The 24,345-nt window shown below is 36.0% G+C and overlaps 1 protein-coding gene across 1 annotated transcript; it reads left to right on the top strand.

Annotated features, from left to right (window-relative positions):
* The first annotated feature begins 1,845 nt into the window (after positions 1-1,845).
* On the top strand, positions 1,846-18,883 carry LOC116307506 (WD repeat and FYVE domain-containing protein 2-like). Its single transcript, XM_089025862.1, has 12 exons — positions 1,846-2,015; positions 2,172-2,239; positions 3,515-3,588; positions 5,802-5,856; positions 6,701-6,851; positions 7,597-7,709; positions 8,698-8,824; positions 10,023-10,128; positions 11,591-11,692; positions 12,456-12,586; positions 13,439-13,547; positions 14,948-18,883. Exons 1-12 carry the CDS (start codon positions 1,861-1,863, stop codon positions 14,978-14,980), a joined length of 1,224 nt encoding a protein of 407 aa, XP_088881988.1. The 5' UTR covers positions 1,846-1,860; the 3' UTR covers positions 14,981-18,883.
* The last annotated feature ends 5,462 nt before the right edge of the window (positions 18,884-24,345 follow it).

Genomic DNA, 24,345 nt, shown 5'->3' with positions numbered 1-24,345 from the left:
CGACTCGTCGCCATATGTAGTGACTCGACGCCATATCTAGATCAACTATTTATTATTCACAACTTAGCTAATTATCATACATGATTAGTTGCTATGGATACTACAGGAAGCAAGAAAGCAAGGAAGGAAAGAACGAAGGAAGGAAGCAAGGAAGCAAGGAAGGAAAGAACGAAGGAAAGAAGGAAGGAAGGAAGGAAAGAACGAAGGAAGGAAGCAAGGAAGCAAGGAAGGAAAGAACGAAGGAAGGAAGGAAGGAAGGAAGGAAGGAAGGAAGGAAGGAAGGAATAAAGGAAAAAAAAAGAATTGAGAGAAGAAATGAGAGAAATTAAGAAAAATAGGAGTGAAGGAAAAAAAGAAGGAAAGACGAAAGCAAGGAAAGATAGTTAGAGAAAAGAGGAAAAAAAAAAAAAAAGAAACAAGAATGAACGGACATTATTTAGTTTATTTTTCATTTTTACCTTGCTCGTCTGTGCCGTCTTTTTTTTCTCCAATTTTTTCTCTAGAACTGCGAGAAAACGGTTTCTCTTAATAAAGGTCACTATGGCGGCTTCCTCTCGCCACGCTGATCAACTTCAAACAGTGTGTTTTTCACCACGCTACATTATAAATTTACCGTCATTATTATATCCTTTCTCGCCTGGGCAGCCTCTTCAATAGGCCCTTTGCAGCTAGAAAATCACGTGCTGATTAATTCACTGAGAGCAAATGAATGAACATTTTGATTCCCATGGGTGAAATATACTGGTGAGCAAACAAACTTCATTCAGTTCTTTACAAGTAGCTAAAAAGAATCACCAATTTAAACATCAAAAAATTTTTTGCTCTCCAGTACAGACACGTGACCGTTAACTGCAAAGGGCCTATTTCTGATATAAATCGCAATTTAATAAACTTTGAATTATCATTTACTTTAAAAGTTTTGATAGGTTAAATAGTAAGTTTTCATTAACTTATGAAGGTGTTGATATGATTTGTTTCATATATGATAAATCTTAAAATATAAATACAATTTATTAAAATATATTTTTTCACTGTTTAAATCCGATATTCGAGCGAGTCCACCATAATGAAAACCTTACAGCGAAAAACTCCAATCAAAATAAGATGCACTGCATCGTTTTCTTAATTCGCGCTAGTTTTTTATTTAATCTTTTTTATTTTTAGTTTTTGTGATTTTTAGTTTTATTTATTATTTATTTGATTGATTTTATTTTATTTGAGGTTATTTGGGTATTTTATTTTTATGTTATTTTATTTATTTATGTTCTTTTATTTTATTGGATTTTATTTTATGTTAGTTTATTTGATTTTATTGTTATTTTATTTTATTTTTTTATTTTATTTTTATTTTATTATTTATTTTATTTTATTTTATTTTTATTTTATTTTATTTATTTTATTTTTAGTTGTATTTATTTTATTTTTATTGTTATTTTATTTTATTTATTTTATTTTATTTTATTTTATTTTATTTTTTCCTAGATAAAACTTATTAAAAAAAACATATTTAACAAACACTACTCCGTGCTTCTCCCAAATCTTCTCTCGTATTCCTACCTATCCCCGCGTGCTTTATAACTGCACACAGCAGGCGAGCGCGTTTTTTATTTCTTCAATATTACCCGAACTGTTCCAAAAACCATTCTAAATTTTCGTGAATTTTCTGGCTTTGTGACATTTTGAGCTGTTAGGCGAAATTGCGAATTTCGTATATTTTTTAAACTTTAAAATAAATCCAATAGATAAATAAATAATTTTGATTTTAAGGACTGATTTTTTCTCTATAACTCTGTACCACAATGCACTTTGTGATCCGTGTATCACGTGATATAAAGATGACACAGACGAGCACAAACCAAGATGGCGGCCACAATTAAAGACACGGAACAAGAACAGCAAAGAAAAACCTTCCCGAAACCCATCCTCATCAACAAACTAGAAGGCTGTAGCGATGTAGTCAACATGGCAGTCACTATCCCACACGAAGATGCTATTATTAGCGTCTCCGAAGACAAGTAAGGCTATTTCTTTTAAAAACTTTGACACCAACGTTTCTTGATTGTTTTTATAGCTTCTTGAGTTTGTTTACATCTTTTTCTCGATTAATCTTTCATCTAGAATTTTTTTTATTTTCATCATTTTTAATCTTATGTGTTCTTTCTTTATCGTAGTAGTATCAGGCTATGGATTAAGCGAGAAAGCGGCCAGTACTGGCCGAGTATTTGCCACATGATGGCGGGTGAGTCTCGAATTTCTTATGGCTTGTGTAACACTACTCGACTAAATACAGCAGTTAGATATTTGAATTTTATTCTAACATTTTTCCTGAAATGGAAATAACAATAAGAAATAATAATTCCAATGAATTTTATTGTATTGCCTAAAGGAATTCAATTCAACTCAATCTTGCTCTGGAATATTAGATATATTGGATTCATGACAGGCTTACTGTTTTTACAGCACAATTTAATCCAATGATGAATAAATAAAGATCTTAATCTTGAATACTTTTAAAAAGAATTCCACTTTTTGCAGTAAAAAAAACTGCAGAACGTTTTCTGCAAGCATACTAGTGTATCTTTAACTAGCTATTTGACAAACATAATTTACTGTATATTTATATCATCTTCAAACGTAACGTTCTTACAGCCGGTTTCACATTACTTTACTCTTTCGGGTTGCATAGTATGTTCAGAAATTCCAAAGTTGGCAACCAACTTCGGAAATTCAAAATGAAGTTCATTATGAACTTCTTAACATCACACCCATGCTCAGAACTTGGTTTAGCATATAGAATTTGAAGTTCCCAAATGAATATCCCAAAGGAAATCCAGAAGCATCTATTTCACTATGACGTCACATCAAAACAATCTATTGTTTAAATGCAAAGGATCATGGTCGTTGAGGGGGTCAAATCAACGCAAATTCAGCGAAAATTGTTCTAAAACCCGTATCAATACACGAAGAGAAGTAGAATAGCCAGCAAACGCTCAGAATATTTTTTAGCACATATTAACACATATTATATCTGAAAACCAGGCCATTTTAGATTGAATTGTTTCGCTAGGAGCAAATTTTGTTGAATTTTCTATTGGATTTGGTGATTCTATTCCCCACATAAACAAGCAGTTACGTCAGATAGATAGCAGATATTACTGATGCATGCAAGTGGAATACAAATGAGACAAAAAGCATTGTATTGACTGGCTAGACTCACTCGTATGATTCAGAAAACAAAAGAAAATCTCATTGCGGGCTCGATAGTAACAGCTATTGATAGGTTTAGATCAGCTGAGAAAAGTCTTTGAATCTCATTATCTGCTCCAAATGGTGGTCAAACACTAACCACTATTTGCTGTCAGCCAGAATAAATTCTATTGAAAACTTGAGATTCATCTGATGAACATTCTACCAAGATATGAAGGATGTTTGGTGTAACCAAGCAGTAAATTGTAAAACTACTTGGGGACGATATACTTTGACTTCTTGGATAATTTTTTTTTTTTTCCTTCAGATGCATGTTCAAGTTTAGACTACCATGGCACAAGTAGACGACTGTTTGTGGGATTAGCAAGTGGAACTATCACTGTAAGTCAGAAAGCTTCTTAAGGTGCATTTACACTGAGCAATTTTCTCTGCAACTTGTCTCGCAACAGTTCGCCACACAAGTTGTTGTAGGAGTGTTTACACTGTGGAATGACGACACAATCGTTGCCAAAAGTAGAAATGAATTCTACTTTTTGTAACAATATGCTGCAACTTGTCTTGTAGTATTTTTGTGGCTACTGCCTGTGAACGTAAGTCCGGGAGAACATTGTGGCTTTTTCATCAAGAAAATGTTCCTCAAAATATGACCACCATTTTGTTTCGGTCACGCAACAGTTGCACAAAATGAATTGGCATAACACAGGAAGCCCAAATTAATCAATATCAACATTTAATAAAAACCTATACTGAAACCTTTACTTTCAACATTTTTTTTAGCAACACCGCTATTTCAATTACCCATAAATCCTTCATATATCTCAATAGTCAGCTACCAACTTCCTCCATTCCTTTCCTGTATAACAATAATTTCTTATGGCAGTAGCCACATGCACTTATTAAGTGCCTTTTTTTTTCAATTTGCACTGTAGGTTACATGTACCTGCTGCAATGCTCCATGCAAATTGTGCCACAATGCCATTGCAAGACAAGTTTCAGAGAAAATAAATTGCTCTGTGTAATTGCGCCATTAGACTGTACAATGCTTCTTGATCATTTGACTCATTCTTATTGTCTCATACATTTAAATCTTTTCATTATGGTAAACAAATAATAATAATCAAGAAAATGACAAAAAAAAAGCAACCAGCTTTCTACAGTACATTGTAAATATTTATATATATATATATGTACTCGATTGCAGAAACGTTGTAGTATACATTTATACATTTATACCAATATCTAATGAGATGCACAATGCAAAACAACCATTTCCAACGCTTAAAATCAACTGATTTATAATCTGTACGATCTAATGGACAAGAAAAAATATTTTGACAGTCATTGAATGAAACAAACAACAAATAAAGCGATTTTTGTGTTTTGCATATCATTAAGTATACTGAATAAATTAGATATTTGTATAAATGTATACTACAACGTTTCTGCAATCGAGTGTATATATATATATATATATATACATACTGTAGTTGCTTTATGACCAGTCAGGAATTTATGAGAGGTAGTAAACATGCTAGTGGACCTTCATGTTGGTTCCTTCATGTACAGTGTAATGTTTAGAATATAAGCGGTCATTTTGTATCAGTAGATATAGATCTGAGCAGAAGACAAGGATCTACTGTATATCTCCGATACCAAAAATGTTGGCACTGCTTGTCCCATACTCTTGATTTTATTTCTTACACATACGTAAAGCGTACGATAAAGAATTTGTGTACGAAGGGACGAAACTGCGAGCACCAACTCACTAAGTATTTACATAGAGGGCGTATATAAGGCGTACAAAAGCTTCTAAGGGACAAGACTAAATGACGAAACAATGACGAAAATACTTAGACTGAAACGAGTGAAACAAAAGCTATAGAACACTTATAAACAAACCTAAACAAAGAGAACTACACTTAAAACTCATTAAAGGCTTTTCAGATCTAACAGAAAAGACCATAAGTTTTCTAAATTACTTCTAAAACTCAGTGTTCTATACGTTCCAAGAAGAGATAACTAGCTAAAAACGTTCCAGTTCAATAGGCAAGAGTTCTGTAAACCTTCAATTTTGGTGACCAAGAGTGTTCCACTTCAGTGAACACTTATTCATCAGCACAATCAGCCCCTATTTCCCCTGGGTCCAAAATCAAAACCGCCCCCATGCTTTTTAGATTGTTGAGTTTCTTTATCGGGTATAAAGATCCACCATGTGATGGATCTGAAGGACCTGATAGGTCAAAAATATGCTCTTTAATTATTCATGAGTTTTAGAAGTCCTCATTGGATCTTTTAGTACTCTCTAGTATTGGTTAGTACAGTGTAATAATAAAGTGTGGATCAAGAGACGTGGCCATCATTTAAAGTGGTCATTCAATCCACTTTAAAGTCTAGCCATTTACAGATGTATTTTACAAAGGCAGTACTTTTTCCTCGTTATTTTAAGTGTGGCTGCGACTCGAAGCATGATCTTTCGCACAACATTGCAATGCTCAACCTACTAAGCCAACCAGGTGCCAGTAAATTTGCTAGAATATAGGAATTTTCTAATCTGACATTGGGTAAACGTAACATTGCCTTTTTTACATTGTTAGGAATTTGAAGTGTCTGAAGACTTGAACAGACTTCACCACAAAAGAAATTACTTGGGTGAGTAATAAGCATAGATGATGTTTACCTAATAGACCTTATTCGTGGCATGACAATGTGGGGTAGGGAGTTCAGAGAAAGAACAAAATTACAGAGAAATTGACTTCACATTATACTGCAAGGATCAGCTCAATTTGATACATTACAACCGCAGTACAAATATATACTTCATATAAATTCTCAGGTACATGTATGACATTATTTATACTGGCGTGCTACCAAGTTTCTAAATTAATGGATTAAAACTGTTTAAAGGTATGCCAACCCTGCCAATTTTGGGCCCATATGTGCCCTTCAAGAATTCGTACTGTATGGAAGAAAATTGGAATTTCCAGAGGTAGGGAGGGTCAAAGAAAAAAATTCCTCTGTGAAGGGGTATGGATGATTTCTGGAACTACTGTACACAATAAGCTTGTGTCATGTAATTCCAAAACTCAAAGGACATAAGAGGAATGACTACAGCTGGAAAGAGCATATATTTTGTTTGAAATTAGTAAAACTATGAAGTCTGAGGGAATAGGCCATTTCATGGATCCCGTTACTCAACCCTAGCCTTATCGGCGTGTAATTATTCTTTAGAATTTGACTACAGTCCACAGTAATGAAAGGAATTTACACATAAAGGAACAATTGAAACACTTTGAAACACTACAATTTCACAGATTGTAGGCAATTTCAACAGAATATATTACACGCTGACGAGGCTGAGGTTGAGTAATGAGATCTGTGAAATGGTCTGAATTAAGATGCTCTTGTGAGTAAAGGTAATCTTTTTTTTCTGTTTTTACTAATTTAGAAATACCTGATAAAAGCTCATTGAAAACAATTCTTTTTTTTTTCCCAGCACACATGAATGTAGTAACAGGAATAGGCTTCTCTCTTGAACATGAATGGTTATTGAGTATAAGCAGAGATAAATATTTCCAATTACATGACGCAACCAATGGTAAACGACTTGGGGGATATCAGGCTGATTCCTGGTGCACAGCCATGCAGTATCCTTTAAATAAACTCTATAATGTATTTAATGGAATTTTTTCCCAGTCTGGTATCCTAAGAATCGTGCATTCTGATTGGCTGCGGGAGGGTGGTATTTTATATTCCTGACAGTGGTCCGGTATCTTGGGTTAAAGGATTGCTAAACAACAAGAGATAAATAAAATTGTAAAACAAGATAAAAATGTATATGTTAAGTGTATGCTACATCGAGTGTATAAGCAGATTAAAAAATCTGCCTCAGTTGGGTTTTCACGGGACTCGAACCACTGACCTCTCGTTTGCTAGACCAGATCTCAACCGCTCGGCCACTGAGACTTTACGGGAGAAGGTCATCCAATTTCCCTCCAATTATGGGGGGGGGGGGGGGGGAAAGAGCTGATCTGTTGACTTGACATTATACTGTCATGCTTCCAAGTTTCTTAATGAATGGATTAATACTGTTGAAGTTATGAAAACCCTGCCAATTTTGGGTCCTTACATGTATGAGGCCTCCATTAATCTCTTCTTTTCCGTTTACCATCCCCCACCCCTCCCCCCCCCCCCCCCCCCCCCCACCACCACCACCATTTTAAAATGAAGTAACTCTTAATAATCACTTTTTTTGCCAGATTTTTCAAAGAATCCTTTAATTTATGACTTTATCTCTACTGCCATATTTAATTCCTCCTCAGGCATTAAATTTAAAACAAATGTAATTTAGAAATGAATACACTGTAGTTCATTGAGCTTAACTTCTGGTAGATTTGATGCTGAATCAAAGCATGTATTTGTTGGGGATTTTGCTGGTAATATTAGTATCTTAAAGGTTGATGGAACATCTCTTTCCCTTGTTACCACGCTCAAGGGACATTCAGGTAAGTACAGCATAAATAGATAGATAACTAAATAAATGAATGGGTGAAGGGATGGATGTCTGAATGAATGGATGAATTAATGGAAGGAGGGAGGGGGAGGGAGAGAGAGAGAGAGGGATGGATGGATGGACGGATGAATGAATGGATAAATTAAGGGAAGGAGAGAGAGACGGTGGGAGGGAGGGATGGATAGATGGATACATAGATGGATGGATGGATGAATGAATGGATAAATTAATGTAAGGAGAGAGAGACGGTGGGAGGGAGGGATGGGTAGATGGATACATAGATGGATGGATGGATGAATGAATGGATAAATTAATGTAAGGAGAGAGAGACGGTGGGAGGGAGGGATGGATAGATTGATACATAGATGGATGGATGGATGAATGAATGGATAAATTAATGGAAGGAGGGAGAGAGGGTGGGAGGGAGGGAGGGATGGATGGATGAATAGATGGATGGATGTATAGATAGATAGATGAAGTGGTGTAGGGATGGGTGGTGGGTGGGTGGGTGGGTGGCCATGGATGGAAGGATGGATAATAATAATAACTTTAATTCTTATAAAGCCCATTACACCTGTCTCAATGGTCTTAACAAATACTTAGAAAATTTGAAAATAAAAGAATAATGGATGGTTGAATTAGTAAAAGAAAGAAGAAAAAGATTGGATAAATGAATTAATTTACAGAATGAACTGAAGAATGGAATTTGTCATTAGTTATTATTCTGCTAATAAATGCAATTAGAATGGAAATTTTAGATTGGGATAATAATTTCCCATTTTGTACTAAGAAAATTGAACTATTAACAGAAAAGGGGAAATGAATGAATGAATGGAAGAGCAAAATAATGAATTAATGGTCAATAAGGGAGAAAGAAGTATAGCACCCCAAACCTTCCTGGCTCTATAGTACTCTTCCTGGGTAATCCTCCTAGTTTTATCTTTTCCGTCTCACTTTTCACGATGATATACCATTTCCAGGAAGCATTGGAGGGCTCGCATGGGATGCAGAGAAAAAGTTGCTGTTCTCCGGAAGTTTTGACCAGTCAATCATCATCTGGGACATTGGCGGACAACAGGGGACGGCATTTGAGCTTCAAGGACACATGTATGTAAACTAACATAACCATATTTTACTATACGCCGTAGATGCTGTGCACCATTGTGCGATGGGAGCCTTGACGGGATGCTCAACAATAGAGCTTTTTTGCAACGGGAAATTGACTTTTTTATGTAAATCTGGTTAGACCAGAGTCAATAGGGCAGCGCACTGATTCTAAAAATAGCTTAAAGATTGAGACAAGCATTGCATTCTGTTTAACCACTACGAGGATTATGCAAACCGATTTTATTATTTTTACTTAAAGTTACAATAATAACCCATGTAAACTAAGATCAACTGCGATCGGCTGTGAAAATTATCTGCTGAAAGTAAACTTGTAAGTTTGTTTGTCCGAATTTCACCTTTGCCTTCGTTTTTATGAGGTCACGGTTGTGCTGCGCTATAATTGTTCATGCCTCTTGTCATGGCTGCCATTACGTCATGGTGCAAAGCCCCAATAAAATATATTTCATTGTCTTGGGGGGGGAAGCACTAAGTAGTGAATCAAGGATAGTTGTGATGTCCTCTCACCCCAGTAGGTCCCAGGTTCAATTCTTATACTCACCATATACATAATGACAGAGTTTGTTAGGTCTCTAAATCCGGGTTATGGTTTCTCGACTTTACTATGCAAAAATCACAGATCAAATTGGAAATTTAGCTTATGATATATAGGTTTTATGGAGAAAGGAAAATCAGAGAACCCAGTATAAAAGCCTTGAATCAAGGGAGAGACTTACTGTAGGAAACTACTCACATGTGATGCCAAGTCCAGAAATTGAACCCGAAACCCTAAAGGCACCCGAGAGGTTCTACACCTTCCTTGCTTCGAAGGAAGCACGGGTGGCATAGCAGTGAGAGCGCTCGCCTCTCACCAATGCGACCAGGGTTCGAGTCCCGCTGAGCTCGGTGTCATATGTGAGTAGAGTTGTTTGTTGGTTCTCTCCTGTACTTCGAGGGTGTTCTGGGTTCTCCGGTTTTCCTCCCTCCGCAAAAATCAACTACTAAATTCCAATTGGAATTTCAGTGGATGAAGAGCCACTCTGTGGAAATGCCACTGCTAAATCCTATTTATTTATTTTATTTTATTTATTCCTTCAGATTGACATGCTGACATTGTATGGCATGTTTTTGTGTTTGAGCTACCTTCATTAAATTTATAAAACTCCTCTAAAAAAATCTGTGATTGATGATTCCATTGCAGGTCTAAAGTACAGGCCCTCTGCTATGCTCCTCATGCCAAGAAACTGTTCTCATGTAGTGAAGATGGTGTCATCATGGTTTGGGACATGTCTGTCAAGAGAAACGAGGTGATTCATTGCTACCTGACCTAAATAATGCTTCCTATAACATCACACACAACATATTTGAAGTATAACCTTTAATCTCTCCAAGATGCATCACTCAAATCATACAAAAATATTTTACCATTCAACTCTTCACGAAAGGTTGAAAGTAAGTCGTCGGAATAGCTGCATTTTCAGGACGGGGTCTTTCCAAAGAAAAGCAGACAAATATGTTGAAATTATATGCAATATACTGTACATGTATATACGCTGTATTGCTTACTATCAATCACGTGACTTTTTGGAGTTGACTGGGGGGGGGCAAACAAGCGGTTGACTGGGGGGCAACTAGCGGATGCTAAGTCAAAACATATCAAAATAAGTCCTCAAACTATTGTATTTGACTATGTTCACGACATCAAACCAGAAAACAAGAGATCAAAACAACCTCCAGGATTCTACAAGCCAACAAAAAAGAGCTATTACCGGAAGTGACGTCTATTGATAGCAACCTATATGCTATATCTTGTTGATAAATCCTTATCCACTGGATAAGTTGTTGTTGTTATCAACTGGATAAGATTTATCTTGGATAATGCTCTCCACCCTTCGTACAACCAAGCCTAGGGATCCCTAAGACCTTACATTCTGATGTCAGTAAAACTGATTGCCTGCCTTACTATTCTTGGATTGCAACCCAAAATCCCTTGAGATATAAATAACAATGAAACAGCCGCCATCTTGGTTGATCTAAGAGAAGATTCATGAGGAATGATTTGTTATCGTCAACCACCATGGCGGCTATGACGTAACATACACCCCAAAAATAGGAGGATACCAATCAAACAGCCGCCATGTTTGTTGATCTAACGAGAGAAGCTAATGAGAAATGCTTTGTTATCGTCAACCAACATGGCAGCTATGACGTAACATGCACCCCAAGAATAGGAGGATACCAATGAAACAGCCACCATGTTTGTTGATCTAACGAGAGAAGCTAATGAGAAATGCTTTGTTATCGTCAACCAACATGGCAGCTATGACGTAACATGCACCCCAAGAATAGGAGGATACCAATGAAACAGCCACCATGTTTGTTGATCTAACGAGAGAAGCTAATGAGAAATGCTTTGTTATCGTCAACCAACATGGCGACTGTGACATACAGTTGTAACATGTACCCCAAGAATAGGAGGATACCAATCAAACAGCCGCCATGTTGGTTGATCTAACAAGAGAAGTTTATTGAGGAATGCTTCGTATAGTCAACCAACATGGCGGCTATGACGTAACATGAACCTCAAGAATACTGTCTTACTACACATATATGTCTACCAATCAAATTGAGGCGATTCACTACTACTCGATACCTGTCTCACTTTAAGATAGGGGTTCCTTAATCTTCGGAAATCCTGGAATCAGTACATAGCAGCACACTTCCCATGTTTCTCATCCATTCATTAAGTTACCTATTTTATTTTTACAGACTCCAGAGTGGTCTCAATGTGATATCTGCGAGAGATGTGGAGGGCCTTTCTTCTGGAACTTTAAAGAAATGTGGAACAAGAAGACTGTCGGAGTCAGACAGGTGAGAAAAACCTTTGGTCGTAAGCCCAGATATGACTGGTAAGAACGTATCATACTTACATACATGCCAACATGGCTGGCAACATCACTTTATTATGATGTTGCCATTGACGATAATTTTGGTTAAAGTGTACAGTATGTCAAGAAAAAAATTTATTTTTTCAAAATCAATTGTATGTGAACAGTGTAGTAGTATGGCTGCAGTATTTTTGTATGTGGACTTCTCTTTCCAGAGATATAAAAATTTGAAATATCGATATGCAAATGAGATGACGTAAATTCAAGACTAATTTATTATACAAAAATGCTGTTGTGGAAAGTACTGCTGTTTTTTTCATTTGCAAATCATCCTTATAGCTGAAATATATGGTTTTGTACACTTTTAGGTTATTTCACTTCAGAACACTTGTCGTAAATCACTCTGCAAAATGTAACACATTCTTGAATTTACGTAAAAATATAATTTGTATATTTGTATATTTATATATTTATATATTCTTAAAATATAATTTTTCCTTGATATACACTTTAAGTTAGTCATTCTGAGGTTGAGGGGAAAATGGGTTGAGTTGTCGTCGCAGTGCATCGTGGGACTGTTTGGGGGACGAAATAGACGCCATCTTGAAAATATGTCCCCTACAAAGTCCCACAATGCACTGCAATGCTAACTGCACCCAGTTTTTTCTTCAGACTCAAAATGACTAATAGCTTGGGATGTGTATACTGTATAACTTGTTCTAATCAGGATTTTTATGTTTTGTCAGCATCATTGCCGTAAATGTGGTCGTGCGGTTTGTAACAACTGTAGTGAGAAAGAATCCACGCTACCCATCATGGGTTTTGAGTATCCTGTTCGATTTTGTAACCAGTGCTACGAGACGATAACCGACCAAGAGTAAGTACTTACCCTAGCTACCTTTCTGAGCTTTTTAAATACACGCACGAGATTTACACCCATAACTTGCGTTGCGTAGCCTTGCGTAGCCCTGCGTAGCCTTGCGTAGCCTTGCGTAGCCTTGCGTAGCCTTGCGTAGCCTTGCGTAGCCTTGCGTAGCCTTGCGTAGCCTTCTCGCTAATGAGGGACTTTAAGATTTGCAAAATCTACGACGGCGACGTCAACCGGAAGTGTAAATAATTTCTCTTTGGGGTTCTGTTCATTGGAGATTTCATTCAAAACATTGTTAGTAAAGTCAACTCATCCACAGGGAAGATAGATTTTAAACGGACTCGAAACCCCAAAGTGAAGTAATTTGAACTTCCTGTTGACGTCGCCGTCGCAGATTTTGCGAATCTTAGGCCCCGTCCACACGTATCCGGAAATTTTTGTATCCGCAAATTTTTTTTTGCGGATACGAAAATGTTCGTGTCCACACGCAGTGTATTCGAATCGTTTTCAAATCGTTTTCACTGTCCACACGTATCCGGAAATTTCTTGATCCGCCCTGATGCGCGCTAGTGCCTAGTCCATTTGACGGATAGTTTTTCTTATTGAGCATGCGCAAAATCGTGTTTACGTCATCGCATTCGAAAATTTGCGGATACGACATTCCACACGTATCCGTATTCGGAGCGTATTCGAAAATTTCCACTCTGGAGACCGTTTTCGAAAATTTCCGGATACGGATACAAAAATTTCCGGATACGTGTGGACGGGGCCTTAAAGTCCCTATTGTCATTGTCGCTGTTGTGATTGTCAAACACACACCTCATTCGTTTCAAAAATGATGTCTTGCTTGTTTGATACCAGTCGAACACCTCTGGCCACGCCACACGATGGCAAACACCCAATCAAGTTCATGCACATGGATCTAACAAAAGCAAGAATGCTAACGTGTGGAGGGGATAGAATTGTCAAGGTGAGAAAAAAACGTTCTATACTTTTAAGGTTATGATCAAGAGAAAAATGAACTAAGAGAAGGAATTCCCCCTATATAGCCTTGTAACCATCATGTGCACAGTTTGATGCTATTTTTAAAAAAATTGTTTTTCTGCACGCGCATTTACTGCGCGCGCTCTACGCTGTTTCCTTACGTTTTGGGGGTTTTCCGTTATTTCGACTGTGCCCGGTATATGAATGTGCACGTCGAAAGCTTGGCAAATACGACAGGAAATTGAAATTGTAATTTGTTCAACTTTCTGGAGTATTTTTACATTTATTTTCCAAAGCTTTCGACCTACATCGTCATCTTAAGGGCAGATTTGAACATTTGAACATAAGAAAAGTACAAGAAAACGTTAGCAAACAGCGTAGAGCGCGCGCGTACTATGCGCGTGCAGAAAATCAAAAAATCAAATGAATGATATCATTGGATGATATTTTTAGAAGAGATTCTAAAAATAGCATCAAAGTATGCACATGATGGGGCACGGGGATTCCTTTTCTTAGTTCATATTCTCTTGTTATGGTAGAACCTTTGTGATGGCAGGCATGACAGGAGGCACAACGATAGAGTCTTTGAATTCTTTCTCGTGTAAATCAAATTACACCAGATGGACGACACGGCGGCCATCTTGGATCGCAAGGCAGTATGTTGTTACAGTAATGGCTTTAATTGGTATTAATGGCTCACCACAATAGACACGACAATAGATTAAGAGGAAATTTTTTTCAATAATGAGCAATAAGGGCAAAAAGCGCCAAAAACTAGACTTTCGTATGAGTTTTGATCCCAATTTTCGTTTTGGGTTAACACTCAAAACCTTTTTTAAACAGTTAGAAATTGATGTACTATGATAAAACGCCTGTTTGAAGCGGTATTTTCAATTTTACAAAGATGTTTTGTTGCATTTGTGTTAAAATGTTGCTTTGTCAGGCTTTTTCTTAGAAAATGTATGGGAAATAAGCAAATGAAGGCCTAAACCTTATTTTCGAATAAAATTTTTGCTTTGGTTCCACTTTCATCGGTCATCTCCACTTCCAAACAAGTTAAACTTTCTGTATAACAAGATTTTAGCCTTGTACAACAGCCTTTCTTCAAGAAAATAAATTTTGGCGCTCACTGCTTGAATACGAAAAGAATTCTCTCAATTTATAAGACGCCACGTCGATCACCTTTACCCATAAAAGAAAGGCAAAAATACGAAACTCTATTTTCCGTCGTCTTTGTTTTGTTTTGCCCCTTGGGAAGATGGCCGCCGTATCGTCCAAGTACTCCATTGTCCCTGCCTCCTGTCATGTCTCTAATCACGTGATGGTACAATGCCAATAATTGACTGGGATGCACCAATTTGAAATGTCATTTTTTATCTTTTTCAGTTATGGGATGTCAAAGCGATTCTATTATCATAGGAAACAGTAAGATAAATTACGTAACAGAAACCATGGAAATAAAATGACGTCAAAAAACTAAATACGAATGAAAAAATAGAACAATTACGTAATAGATACCATGGAAGCAAAATGACGTCAAAAGCTAAGCACGAATGACATGGTGACTCAAAAAGAATTATCTGAATCGCTGAAAAAAATTTACTAGTGAGAAATCAGGAAAAAAAACAAATTTTGTGCATATTGTATGATGATTTTCATCGTGCGACTTAAGTATCAAGATAAACATTTGCAAATCAAATTCTACCAACTTGACAGAATTATGGAAATCTAGGAATTTGTCAGCACCATCATCGTTGTTATCATCATCATCAAGGACAACAGCATCATCGGTAGACCTCTTTATCGTTGTTATCATCATCATCATCGGTAGACCTCTTTATCGTTGTTATCATCATCATCATCATCGGTAGACCTCTTCATCGTTGTTATCATCGTCATCATCGGTAGACCTCTTCATCGTTATCATCATCATCATTGGTAGACCTCTTCATCGTTATCATCATCGTCATCGGTAGACCTCTTCATCGTTATCATCATCGTCATCGGTAGACCTCTTCATCGTTATCATCATCATCATTGGTAGACCTCTTCATCGTTATCATCATCATCATTGGTAGACCTCTTCATCGTTATCGTCATCATCATAATCATCATCATCATTTATAGCAACTAACTACTCCATCAATCAACAAAAGCAACGTCTACAAGAGAAGACGAAGAGGACGATATTTTCCATGTTTGTCCGCCGTGAATATTTGTGCATTAAAATAACTGTTCCCAGTCATGTTTAGATAAGCAGAAATGAAAGGTTTGAGCGAGATGAAAAAATTCCAAATTTTGAGTTAAGGCTTTCATCTGGAATCACACGTCTCTCTTTCATGGTGAGTTTCATCGTTCGTTTCTTTTCTCTTCTTTAAATGTTCTTATATTTCCTAATGCTGTGAAAAATGGTGGAGAGGAAAGGTTGATGGGGTAGGGAAAGCTGGCGCTTAAAACTAATTGGCCTTTCCACTTAGTTGGGCCCTTAATGGGCCACGTTCGATTTCTTTAAATTCGGACATCATTGCAAGGCTTTAGTCGCAAGGTACCTCATGTATGGTTTATAAACGTGGATCCTCAATCAAACCTATTGGTAGGAATACACTAATGAGCCATATACGACGTTCCTACCTTTTGCGTATAATAAGAAAATGTTGGTAGAAATGCTGGTCAGTTCACCACTTAACGACGTTATAGTAGATTCTACAGTACTGTCTACTGATCCTTTCGAGATTGAATGTTATTTTTGATGGTTTTCACGGCCGCCATGTTGGAGGAATTTAACAAAAGATTCTTCATTAGTCTCTTGTTATATCCTCCAACATGGCCGCCGTGTCTTTTGTATTTACATTCTCTTGGGAATGATTGAAAACCATCAATAGTGCTAGGATTTTGATATCTCGAACGTGGCCTTTTACAAAAGCAGCTTTGACGAAGAGCCTTGGAAATTAAAAGAACTTGAATCCTTGGCTTTCACGTGACGTCACCAAGAAACTAAAATCCAAAGTATTCACTCCACGAAACTGTTTGTCGAATATTTTGTTTATACCGTTATAAGAAAATCTGTACCAAAATAATTTCGTATTATCGACGTTTGGTTTTAGATTTATTGCGAGTCAATTCTGTCACGCACTAATCTGTCACGCATTATTTTCAAAGCATTAGAAATAGGGAAATTCGATTGAAATGCTACGTTTTTAACTTAGTAGATGAAAAGTTGATGATTATTGTTATGAAAATATTGAAATGGTTGCAATATAAATAAACATAATTATCAACCTTCGTGATTTGGCCGCCATGTTTGGTACCCGCAATGGTACACCAAGATGGCGGACCCATACATTTTGACTGAATTATGAGTATAATTAATCGCTCGTATATCCGTATCTAAAACTTCTTTTAGCCAGAACTTTAGCTGAGATGTATAGTTTTCGTTACTCTTTCGGCCTATGGACGTTTTTTTTTGAAGGGAGGGGGGGGAGTTTCGATGACGTAGGTGAAAGCCAAGAATAGGATTGTTCTCTAAGTGGTATAAAGACGTATCCATGGGTAAGGAGGTGATACTAACATTTTCTGCTGCTACATTGAATGGTGTTTTGTGGTTGATTTAAAATTTATTAAAATAATGGACTAAAATATTTTAAAGAGAATATATAAATCAATCTAATAGCAGGGTTAGCATCCATTCAAAATTGTACGCCAAACCAGGTTTTTGTAAAGGAATTTCAAAATTTTATAATAGCAATATTAATCGATAAAAAGTTAGTAAAAAGTGTGTTTTTTCTCCTAGCAAATTTAAGCAATATGCATAAAGGTACGCGAATGAATGCGCTTTTTATGTGTATAATAGAATACTAGCTAAAGTGCTACTATGACGAAAATCGCTCAAACTTGGATTCAGCTGAAACTTCCTAAGAATACTCTTTAAAGGTCCAATAATCACTGTATGAAGTGTTTTCTCGATATTCAGGACGAAAGTATGATATTTTTACGATTATTCTTTGGAGGCTGTGACGTCATACACTCAACATCGAACATCGCTCCATACATTTCTTTGTAGTCTATGATCAAAATATCAGTAGTAAAGGGAGAAAGAAATACCCAAACACCCAAAATATAAATTATAGTCACAAGTAATGTGAAATAAGCACATTAGCCTACCTTTGGGCTTCATAGGAATAAAATAAATTAAGGATTTATATACAAAGAAATGTATGGAGCAATATTCGATGTTGAGTGTATGACGTCACAGACTCAGAAAAAATAATCGTAAAAATATCATAGTTTCGTCCTCAATATCGAGAAAACACTTCATACAGTGATTATTGGACCTTTAAAGAGTATTCTTAGGAAGTTTCAGCTGAATCCAAGTTTGAGCGATTTTCGTCATAGTAGCACTTTAATAATATTTACGAAGGGTTAGCCTCGACTTTGTGTAGAATATTCACATGTTCCAGTGAAGGTCCGTGGAATTTCAAAGTGTTTGTATTGTTGAAGTTGTACATTCTTTACTTTACCGTTGGTAATTTTGAATGTTTTGACATTGAAATGAGGCTAACCCTGAGTAAATGATCAAGAAACACAGCAGTAATTTAGAAACTTAAAAGAATTCTTTTGATGTCACAACTGATAACGCGGGGTTTCGCCGACGTCAATCAAGGCGTTTCCATGGCATTCCATCAGCATATGCCTTCGAAAAAGTTGTATTCAATATTAATTTGCGAAAGCTGTTGTGGTGTCTCTACCCTCAGGGGAAAAATATAATATAACAAAATGATGGAAAAATTCCTGACGTTGTCATGGAAACACTTTGATTGACGTACATCAAAGTTTTAAAAATTTTCATATTTGAAGAAAACAGAACATCACCTACATTTGTTCCAACTTGATTTTTTGGATTTGTAAGATTGAAGATTTCGGAATTTAAACCTCAAAAATCCCCATACATTTGATTCAGCACCAAATAAGAGAAAATGCATGCAGACAATTTCGCACTTAATTATTTATATCTAAGCTGTGTTTTCACTCTGTCACTCTGAAGTTCAAAACATTTTGCCTTTCCGATGTTGAGGGAAAAAATGGGTCGAGTTAGCTTTGCAATGTATTGTGGGACTGTTTTTTAAAACGAAGTAGACGCCATCTTGGAGAGTTGTATCCTAAAATACTACCACAGTGTACAGCATGTCTAACTCTAACCCACAACGGAACGGCTTATATTCTAGAGGTTAAAAATTCTGTTGTGAAAGTTAAACGAAGTAGAAAATATTTAATTTTTTTAGAAAAATGTAATAAAGAAGTAATTCCTTATTTCTATCCTGTTAACCGCTGTCGTCTCATTTCATCAACCCCATTTACTTTTCCATTCCTTTCCTATCCTTTTCTTTTCTTTCCTTTCTTTCTCTTTATTTTCCAACCCTTTTTTTTTTTTTTTTTTTTTTTTTTTTTTTTTTTTTTTTTTTACGTTCTTTTCCTTTTCTTTCCTTTCCTTTTCCCCTTTTACCGAATGAAAGACAACTCGTGAATTTTTTTACAGATATCTCATCTCGTGAAATTAGGAAAAAGGTCTTGTCTTTTTTGAATTCAATAGACCAGTTTCGAATTCCAAGTTACCGCTGTGTTCCTTGATTACAGACTGATTTGCACAGGGTTAGCCTCGTATCAGTGTTTAAATATTCACAAATACCAACGGTAAAGTAAAGAATGCACAACTTCAACAATACAAACACTTTGAAACTCGACGGACCTTGACTTGAACACGTGAATATTCTGCACAAACTCGAGGCTAAGCCTGTGCAAATGAGTCTGTAATCAAGAAACACAGCGGTAATTTGGAATTCGAAACTGGTCTATTCTGAGAAATGACAATGTAATGAAAACCCACAGTTTGACTAGGAATCGGTAGACTGCTGCTTTTTGTTTTCATTGATTTATAAGAATATAACCAGGACCATACTTCCAGACATCGAGTGCTGAACCGTCGTATGGACTTACGGCTACGCCGGAGATTTCGACCCCGACACCGCTATCCCGGGAGGAATTACAGACTGATCAGGAAGCTCGGCCGAAGCCTAAGGGAGAGGTTAGTCGGCCCCTAGACCATAGTTGATTAACCCCTTGCTATGACCAGCATACCTGAAATGGGAGTCGTAGCACTAAGGACTAAGCTTCCGTGGTCATTCTTTTCCATGTGGGACGCGTTTGGGAAAACTAACCACGACGTTCATTTACACACAAGACTAACAGTTATATTTCTATACCGTTAGTCCAGCATCTGGAAAGAAAATTCAATCAATCCAGTTGAACTAGCACTAACTATTTCGGAACTGTTAACTTTTCCGATTCTGCGCATGCGCACAGCTAAGCCTGTACATGTATTGGGAGTATTTAGATCTACAGGGTTGGTGCAGGTCCTTGGACTCCTTGAAAAGTGCTGGAATTTAAAATGCATTTTCAAGGGCTCTTGAAACTCCTTGAAAATAGAAAAAAAGTACAAATGTCCTTGAATACTCCTTGAAAAGAAATGTCCATGAAAAAATGTCAGTAATACTTTCAAGATATGTAAACTGTGAGTCGCTGTCATTGGTTAAAATTAGAGATTTTCACTATGTCTCGGGAGAAGCGTCTTTTTTTTTTTTACTTTTTGCTTTCCAGAACTTAGTGGCTCAATGTGGCGTGGATATCTCGTGACACATTGGCACATCTCGATTAGTACTGGCATTTTCCTTTTTTTTTTTTAATACCAGAATGAAACCCTCTTAAGAGTTAGTCCTTGAAAAATGTCATTTTGGTCCTTGAATACTCCTTGAAAACTCCTTTAATTTTAATTTCTTGGGAACCTAGCACGAACCCTGGGTCTGTTATATTTCTAATTTTCATAAATAATAGATTTTTTTCCCAAAAATGTAAAAGTGATCAGAACTCGATTGGAGCCATAGGGTCTAGGCTTTTCATCAAAGTCGTCAAAAATGACCTATTTTCCATCCTTCATAAGTGATCCATATCTTTTGAATAAGTGTTAATATGGGTCAAAATTTTTCAAAACCATGCTTTTTCACGGGAAAAATGACTAAAATAACCTATTTTGCATTCTTCATAAATAATTCATATCTTTTGAAAAGTTGTGAAAACAAGCCAAAATCCATCAAAACCATGGGCTATAGTCCATGCTTTTTGAAGGAAGATGGTTCAAAAATGGCCTATTTTGCATTCTTTATAAATAATTCCTATCCTTTGAAAGGTGTGAAAATGACCCAAAAAAGTGCTATAGTCCATGCTTTTTGCCCAAAAAAGGATAAAAATGCTTCATAAATAATTCATTTCTTTTGAAAAGGTGTGAAAATCGACCAAGATCGATCGAAATCAAGAGTTATAGTCCATTTTTCTTGTACCAAAAAGACCAAAATGGCCTATTTTGTATCCTTTACAAATAATGCATATCTTTTCAAAAGGTGTGAATATGGCCCAAAATCGACCAAAAATTTTTGCATTTTGATCTAAAATGTCCAAAAATAACATATTTTGCATAGTTCCTTAATAATCTATAAGTCTTTGAAAACCATGTACTATAGTCATTGCTTTTTCCCAAAAATTGGCTAAAAAAGCCCTATTTTCCATATTTCATGAATAAGAAATATTTTTGAAAAAGTATGAAAATAGGACAAAATCCATCAAAACCATGGGCTATAGTCCATGCTTTTTGCCCAAAAATGACCTATTTTGCATTCTTCATAAATAATGCATGTCTTTTGAAAAGGTGTGAAAATGACCGAAAATTCATCAAAACCATGGGCTATAGTCCATGCTTTTGACCAAAAATGACCTATTTTGCATTCTTCATAAATAATGCATGTCTTTTGAAAAGGTGTGAAAATGACCGAAAATTCATCAAAACCATGGGCTATAGTCCATGCTTTTGACCAAAAATGACCTATTTTGCATTCTTCATAAATAATGCATGTCTTTTGAAAAGGTGTGAAAATGACCCAAAATCCATCAAAACCATGGGCTATAGTCCATGCTTTTGACCAAAAACGGCCAAAAATGACCTATTTTGCATTCTTCATAAATAATGCATGTCTTTTGAAAAGGTGTGAAAATGACCCAAAATCCATGAAAACCATTGACTATAGTCCATGCTTTTGACCAAAAACGGCCAAAAAGGACCTTTTTTGCATTTTTCATTAAAAATGCATGTCTTTTGGAAAGGTGTGAAAATGACCCAAAATCCATCAAAACCATGGGCTATAGTCCATGCTTTTTGCCCAAAAATGACCTATTTTGCATTCTTCATAAATAATGCATAACTTTTGAAAAGGTGTGAAAATGACCCAAAATTCATCAAAACCATGGGCTATAGTCCATGCTTTTGACCAAAAATGACCTATTTTGCATTCTTCATAAATAATGCATGTCTTTTGAAAAGGTGTGAAAATGACCGAAAATTCATCAAAACCATGGGCTATAGTCCATGCTTTTGACCAAAAACGGCCAAAAATGACCTATTTTGCATCTTTCATTATTAATGCATGTGTTTTGAAAAGTTGTGAAAATGACCCAAAATCCATCAAAACCATGGTCTATAGTCCATGCTTTTGACCAAAAACGGCCAAAAATGACCTATTTTGCATTCTTCATAAATAATGCATGTCTTTTGAAAAGGTGTGAAAATGACCCAAAATCCATGAAAACCATTGACTATAGTCCATGCTTTTGACCAAAAACGGCCAAAAATGACCTATTTTGCATTTTTCATTATTAATGCATGTCTTTAGGAAAGGTATGAAAATGACCCAAAATCCATCAAAACCATTAGCTATAGTCCATGCTTTTTGCCCAAAAATGACCTATTTTGCATTCTTCATAAATAATGCATGTCTTTTGAAAAGGTGTGAAAATGACCGAAAATTCATCAAAACCATGGGATATAGTACATGCTTTTTGCCCAAAAATGACCTATTTTGCATTCTTCATAAATAATGCATGTCTTTTGGAAAGGTGTGAAAATGACCCAAAATTCATCAAAACCATGGGCTATAGTCCATGCTTTTGACAAAAAATGACCTATTTTGCATTCTTCATAAATAATGCATGTGTTTTGAAAAGGTGTGAAAATGACCCAAAATCCATCAAAACCATGGGCTATAGTCCATGCTTTTGACCAAAAACGGCCAAAAATGACCTATTTTGCATTCTTCATAAATAATGCATGTCTTTTGAAAAGGTGTGAAAATGACCCAAAATCCATCAAAACCATGGGCTATAGTCCATGCTTTTTGCCCAAAAATGACCTATTTTGCATTCTTCATAAATAATGCATGACTTTTGAAAAGGTGTTAAAATAACCCAAAATCCATCAAAACCATGGGCTATAATAGTCCATGCTTTTGACCAAAAACGGCCAAAAATGACCTATTTTGCATTTTTCATTAAAAATGCATATGTTCTCGAAAGGTGTGAAAATAACCCAAAATTCATTAAAAGCATGGGCTATAGTCCATGCTTTTTACCCCAAAACGACCAAAAATGACCTATTTTGCATTTTTCATTATTAATGCATGTCTTTTGAAAAGGTGTGAAAATGACCCAAAATCCATCAAAACCATGGGCTATAGTCCATGCTTTTGACCAAAAACGGCCAAAAATGACCTATTTTGCATCTTTCATTATTAATGCATGATTTCTGGAAAGGTGTGAAAATGACCCAAAATCCATCAAAACCATGGGCTATAGTCCATGCTTTTGTCCAAAAAGGACCTATTTTGCATTCTTCATAATAATGCATGTCTTTGAAAAGGGTGTGAAAATGACCGAAAATTCATCAAAAACCATGGGCTATAGTCCATGCTTTTGACAAAAATGACCTATTTTGCATTCTTTATAAATAATGCATTTGTTTTGAAAAGGTGTGAAAATGACCCAAAATCCATCAAAACCATGGGCTATAGTCCATGCTTTTGACCAAAAACGGCCAAAAATGACCTATTTTGCATTCTTCATAAATAATGCATGTCTTTTGAAAAGGTGTGAAAATGACCCAAAATCCATCAAAACCATGGGCTATAGCCCATGCTTTTTACCCCAAAACGGCAAAAAATGACCTATTTTGCATTTTCATTATTAATGCATGTCTTTTGGAAAGGTATGAAAATGACCCAAATCCATCAAAACCATGGGCTATAGTCCATGCTTTTGACCAAAAACGGCCAAAAATGACCTATTTTGCATTTTTCATTAAAAATGCATATCTTTAAGAAAGGTGTGAAAATGACCCAAAATTCATCAAAACCATGGGCTATAGTACATGCTTTTTGCCCAAAAATGACCTATTTTGCATTCTTCATAAATTAATGCATGATCTTTTGGAAAGGTGTGAAAATGACCCAAAATCCAATCAAAACCATAGGGCTATAGTTCCATGCTTTTTGCCCAAAAATGATATTTTGCAATTCTTCATAACAAATAAATGCAGGGCTTTGAAAAAAGGTGTGAAAAAAGGACACCAAATCCTAAATTAAAAAAAACCATGGTATCATGATACTACATGCTTTTGGCCAAAATGACCTATTTTTGCATTCTTCATAAATAATGCATGTTTTTTGAAAAGGTGTGAAAAACACCCAAAATCCATCAAACCATGGGCTATAAGTACCATGCTTTTGACCAAAAACGGCCCAAAAATGACCTATTTGCATCTTAGAAATAATTATTAAGTGCTGACTTTTGGGAAAGGTGTGTGAAAATGACCCAAAATCACATCAAAACCATGGGATAGAACATGCTTTTTG

Source organism: Actinia tenebrosa, unplaced genomic scaffold, assembly GCF_029948245.1.
Source record: "Actinia tenebrosa isolate PJP-AT-01 unplaced genomic scaffold, QUT_ActTen_1.0 PGA_scaffold0__85_contigs__length_37466705, whole genome shotgun sequence".
Lineage (NCBI taxonomy): Eukaryota > Metazoa > Cnidaria > Anthozoa > Actiniaria > Actiniidae > Actinia > Actinia tenebrosa.
This window is presented reverse-complemented; position numbering and strand designations above follow the sequence as displayed.

Excerpts from the sequence above, each read along its gene's own strand:
- LOC116307506 (XM_089025862.1), top strand. The coding sequence starts at position 1,861 with ATGGCGGCCACAATTAAAGACACGGAACAAGAACAGCAAAGAAAAACC. Across the intron at positions 8,825-10,022 it reads TTTGAGCTTCAAGGACACAT|GTCTAAAGTACAGGCCCTCT; the intron begins GTATGTAAACTA and ends ATTCCATTGCAG. Across the intron at positions 12,587-13,438 it reads GAGACGATAACCGACCAAGA|TCGAACACCTCTGGCCACGC; the intron begins GTAAGTACTTAC and ends GTTTGATACCAG.